This window comes from Buceros rhinoceros, unplaced genomic scaffold (assembly GCF_000710305.1).
Source record: "Buceros rhinoceros silvestris isolate BGI_N320 unplaced genomic scaffold, ASM71030v1 scaffold25786, whole genome shotgun sequence".
NCBI classification, from domain to species: Eukaryota; Metazoa; Chordata; class Aves; order Bucerotiformes; family Bucerotidae; genus Buceros; species Buceros rhinoceros.
The window spans coordinates 236-4,753 of NW_010416156.1; the positions used below are offsets into that span (position 1 = coordinate 236).

The 4,518-nt window shown below is 44.4% G+C and overlaps 1 protein-coding gene across 1 annotated transcript in view; it reads left to right on the plus strand.

Moving 5' to 3' along the window:
• Window positions 1–434: 434 nt before the first annotated feature.
• Window positions 435–4,518, plus strand: part of YY1AP1 (YY1 associated protein 1) — a gene marked incomplete at its 3' end in the record, with an annotated part of 6,667 nt that continues 2,583 nt past the window's right edge. Inside the window, exons 1-4 of the mRNA XM_010137715.1 lie at window positions 435–470; window positions 760–863; window positions 2,878–3,076; window positions 4,134–4,220. Coding sequence (XP_010136017.1) covers window positions 450–470; window positions 760–863; window positions 2,878–3,076; window positions 4,134–4,220 — 411 coding nt within the window. The remainder of the gene's footprint in view (window positions 471–759; window positions 864–2,877; window positions 3,077–4,133; window positions 4,221–4,518) is intronic.

Genomic DNA, 4,518 nt, shown 5'->3' on the forward strand with positions numbered 1-4,518 from the left:
TGAGGGTACGGGCTTTCATAAAGCTTCAGCCAGTTCAGAACTGGATGCTTGCCTTACGACTTGAGTGGAATAAAATTTTCCCCAAGTCCTGATAATCCTCAAGTTAGTTCTATAAACGAACCACTTTTCATCTTCTCAGTGAAGCTCACTTGGTTTAGGTCTTATTGCAGGTTAATGCAACTTGGAATGTAATTCTGAAAGTCAGGTTTCAGATGGTGTCTTTGAATCAAAATGGTCTCAGCTGAAGTTTTTTGAGGCCCAGCATTAAAAAGAGTAGAATATCAGGGGCCTTTGCTCCTCGGTCCCCTCTCGACAAGTGGAGGGTTTCCCTTTGTGAGAGAGAGTCCTTGCATGACTTGGTAGTATGACATTATTGCTAAGTTTCTTGGAAAAGGAACCTTTGTAATTTTTTTCTCCGTTTACTTGCAGAAAAGGAAGTGAATGAACTGATGGAGGAGCTGTTTGAGACAGTAAGTGGTGAATTTGGAATAGCACTGAAGAGTCATCTTTCTCAGATCTGTCACGTGAAGGGGGGTCTCTGTAAGATGCTTTAGTGCTGTAACTCTCCGCAAAGGGCCCTACCGTAGCCGTGTAATTTTGAGCCTTGGGAAGGCAGATCTATCAGAGCCTCCTTCACTCCCTGCAGAGGAATGTCGATGTTAAGAGGATCGTCACCAGCTTTCTGAGCTAAAGAGGGTTGTTGGGAAACGTACTGCTTGAGCTCTCCATTCCTGACGGCTGCTACACGTTTGCTCTCAGTTTCAGGATGAGATGGGTTTCTCGAACATGGAAGATGAAGGTCCAGAAGATGAAGATAACGTTACAGAGTCACGGCCTAATTTTAATACACCACAGGCACTCAGGTAGGATCATTTGGTCATCGTAACCCCAAAAAGTGACTGTATGGTGAAAAGCCTGTGGTTACCTGCAGCTGTGCTGTGCCATCCACCAAAGAGGGAGCGGACCCCTCTTCCGAAAGCTCTGAGCTGTTTTTAGTGACCAGCCTCAGCACTTAACTTGACCCTCTGTGGTTTTTTCTGTCTGCCACCTTTGACTGTACTGATTGCAGAGCATCTGAAGACGACGATGGTCAGATGGTCAGAAGGACACAGCAAAGCGCCTGCACTAGAAGATTGGTGCTGTTCTGTGGCCGTAGCTGAAAACAGCTGGGGCCTGTCAGAAAGGGGATCTAGTCCAACCAGGCAGCATCTCTAGTGGGGGATTCTGTTCCTGTTTTCTGACCTCCATGCTCTATACACTGTCCCTGCCTATTTAAATCACGTTTATTTCTCAAGTCCATCCACATATCCCCCTTTACTAGACTAACTCTTAAAAAATTGCTTCACTACCTGCTAAGTCAGTTATTTCAGCGGTTAACTAACCACAGTTAGTGGAGCAGGGTGTTGCGTGTCTGGCGACGACGCTCCAGAGGAATGGGTAGAGAACTGGTGGATACTGGGGCGTTGCTGCAGGTGGGATCAAAGCCACGTAGGGCCTGTGCAAAGAAGCTCCCAAACTCAGAGTGCTACCAGCTCTACCTCTCTCCATTCTTGTGGTTTACACTGTGGTGGTGAGTGTAGAGTTCTGAAATAATGTCAGCCAAATAATCGTTTTCATGTCTGTTTAAAAATCTATTTTATTTTTTTATTGTTTAGTGGAGGGGTAAAGTTCGCTTACTGCCCTTACTTTTTTGTGATGACAAGAAGCGCTTGAGGAGCTGGTTTGACCAAGTGTGTCACTGTATCTTTTCAGTAAATAGCTTGGATGCAATGATGGCGTTTCTAAGGAGGACGACTGCACGAGCTAGCTGAGGCCTAGGTCTGAAATGACTATAACAGTTGGAAATAGGTTTTTGGTGGTTTTTTGGTATGGTTTATACTTGAAACGGTGCCTTGAAGAGGAAAGGATCCAAGGCGATTCTTTTGGGATAATAATAGTGCTCTGTTGAATCAATTGCAGACGCTGGCTAAAGGTGGGCTGCAGTAGGAATGGGGTCTCCTTGTTTATGGGGCAGATCAGCACAAGATCAGGCTGTATCTGTTTGGGAAGGGAGCTAAAATGAAGGCTGGAGTTTGTGATACTCTCTCTGGGATGAGCAGTACCAGAGGAGAGTGCAGCGGTTCTTCAGCTACAGATGAAAAGCAGGGAGGCTTTATGCTCCCGTTACTTGTACGCATTTCTCTTTGATGATGGCTAGTTGCATTAATTTTCCTTCGGTGGGCAGTTCTCACAATCGCTTCTTTCCCCAGCTTTGTCTGTTTACAGGATTCTGAAAGTTATTTTGGGTCAAAATACCTGTTTGCTAAGTGTATGGTTGTTTTTAGAACCTTGCGTTAGAAGCGTCATGGAACAACTTCCAGCTGACTTCAGGCCTGTTACAGAAGTGAAGCTGACAGCTGGCGGAAAGGCGAATACTAACCGGTGTAGCTAAACCGAACAGAACTCTGCCATAAAGCAGGGGATGGTTGAAAGGACAGGAACAGATGCGTCCTCTTTTCTGCTACAGGAGTGGCGCTCGCTGTAGTGTCAGCAGATGTCTGACAGAGTACTCTGCACACAGCTAGGTCATAATGTCCGTCTCTTTTGCAGCATTTGAATCAGCGTCTAGTTGTCTTTCTGGAGACCCCCATGGTAAAATGCCACCCGTAATACCTTTGGGTTCAGAGCTTGCCTGATGATACAAATCAAACAGGATTGGTTCTAGCGTACTGCATATTATTTTAGATCCTGACTGCTGCTGAGAGTATCTGAGTGCTTGAGTGTGGAGTAGTACAGGGATGATAGGTCTTGAGCTGTGCCTCCCAAATACAGAGTGAAATGTGTGAATGGTTATTACGTTACGTGACGATTACATTTGAACCGTCTGATCTCAAACAGATTTGAAGAGCCTCTGGCCAATTTACTGAACGAGCAACATCGCACAGTGAAGGAACAACTCGAGCAGTTGAGAATGAAAAAGTCCTCAATCAAGCCACCGCAAGAGACAGAAAAATCAAAACCTCAAAACGAGAAGCCTCTCCAGAGCCTTGTTTTGGACAGTGTGCAAAGGAAAAGGCTCCAGCAGCAAATGCAGCAGGTAATAAAAGGTTACCAGGTCTGACCTAATGAATATCTGCTGTACGCTGTGGGGGTGGGGAAGGCCGGGGGTACAGCAAGCACTTTGGGGTGCTTCCTTAAAGAAATGGATTGAAAAAGCTGCAGTTGGAGCTGTATCTCCCACTGGTACTGACAAGCCTGGTTCCATGCTGAAAGACAATTTGAATTGATTGTCCAAAGCAGGGCCTGCCTCCTGGGGTCTGTCTTGTTCTCAGGTGAGACAGCTGCCCTGGCCATGTTTGAATTCTGACTGTAATCTCTCAAAATCCTGTTTTCACCAACTTCTTTATTACTTTTTACTCTTGATGTTGCTTGTGCTCTCTTTTCCTCCTCCCGCTGCACAAGACTGTGTAGGAATTCAGTTTGAACACCGTAAAAGCAGCACAGATGAGAAGCTGTACTTGGAGAATTTGTTTTCCGGGTCTGTACAAGGTTGAAGACAACTTCTCAAAACTTGAAACTTAGAGCCAGCTCAGTCTCAGGAGAACAAAGTGCACTGGTTTTGTGTGAACTTGGTACACGTCTTGCTGAGCAGTGGTTCGTTATTCTGCACACCTTCTCCGGTGTCATGTTCTGGTCTGTGGCAGCCAGGAGAGGACACAGACCCTTCAGCCACAAGCACAAAAGTGGATCTTGCATTAGACCTGTCAACAACCTTGTTATTCTTCAGCTGCAAAGCAAGAAGTGTGGTGTTTGTGAGCACGTGGGCAGTTCTGATAGCTGAAGTAATTGTTTCTGAAAAAATACTGAAGTATTTAATAAGAAATCTCCTTTCTGTATTGATCATTGGTAGCACAAAAGCTGGGAAACTACCCTAAGGCTTGAACAGACGGTGTTCAAAATATGCATGACGAACTTCCTGCAAGTGGATATTAAAGTTTTCCTTTGGATTTCTCTTATTTAAAAGGTTTTTTGAAGTCAGAATGCGATTTTTGAGGTGCTCAGGAGATATTTCCTGTGCCTCTATACTTATGCTTTCTAGTTCCTTGCGTGTCTGATACACTGAAAAAGCCCCATCTCTGATTTTATTCTTCAAGCATGTTCAGCTTCTGACTCAAATCCATCTTCTCGCAAGTTCCAACCCTGCTTTAAGTTCGGAGGCCAGTACCACCAGGATGTTTTTGGTAAGAGATATCATCTAAAATCAGAGATACGCGAGTTTTAATGATTGCTGGAGATATTTAGAGAGGTTAATTTATGTAATTGATCCCATTAAATTGAGAGAGGCTCCCACTCAGTAAGGGAACGGTGATGTTAGCCTGCTGTGAACATGCTCAGTACTTAGAGAAATAATTCACAGTGCGATGACTAATAGCAGTGCTCTGAATTGGCAAGTCTTTGCATTTTTTTATTGTTTTCCTGGAAATACTGAAAACAAAGTTAAAAAAAAATACAGCTTCTGTAATTAGTGAACATTATATG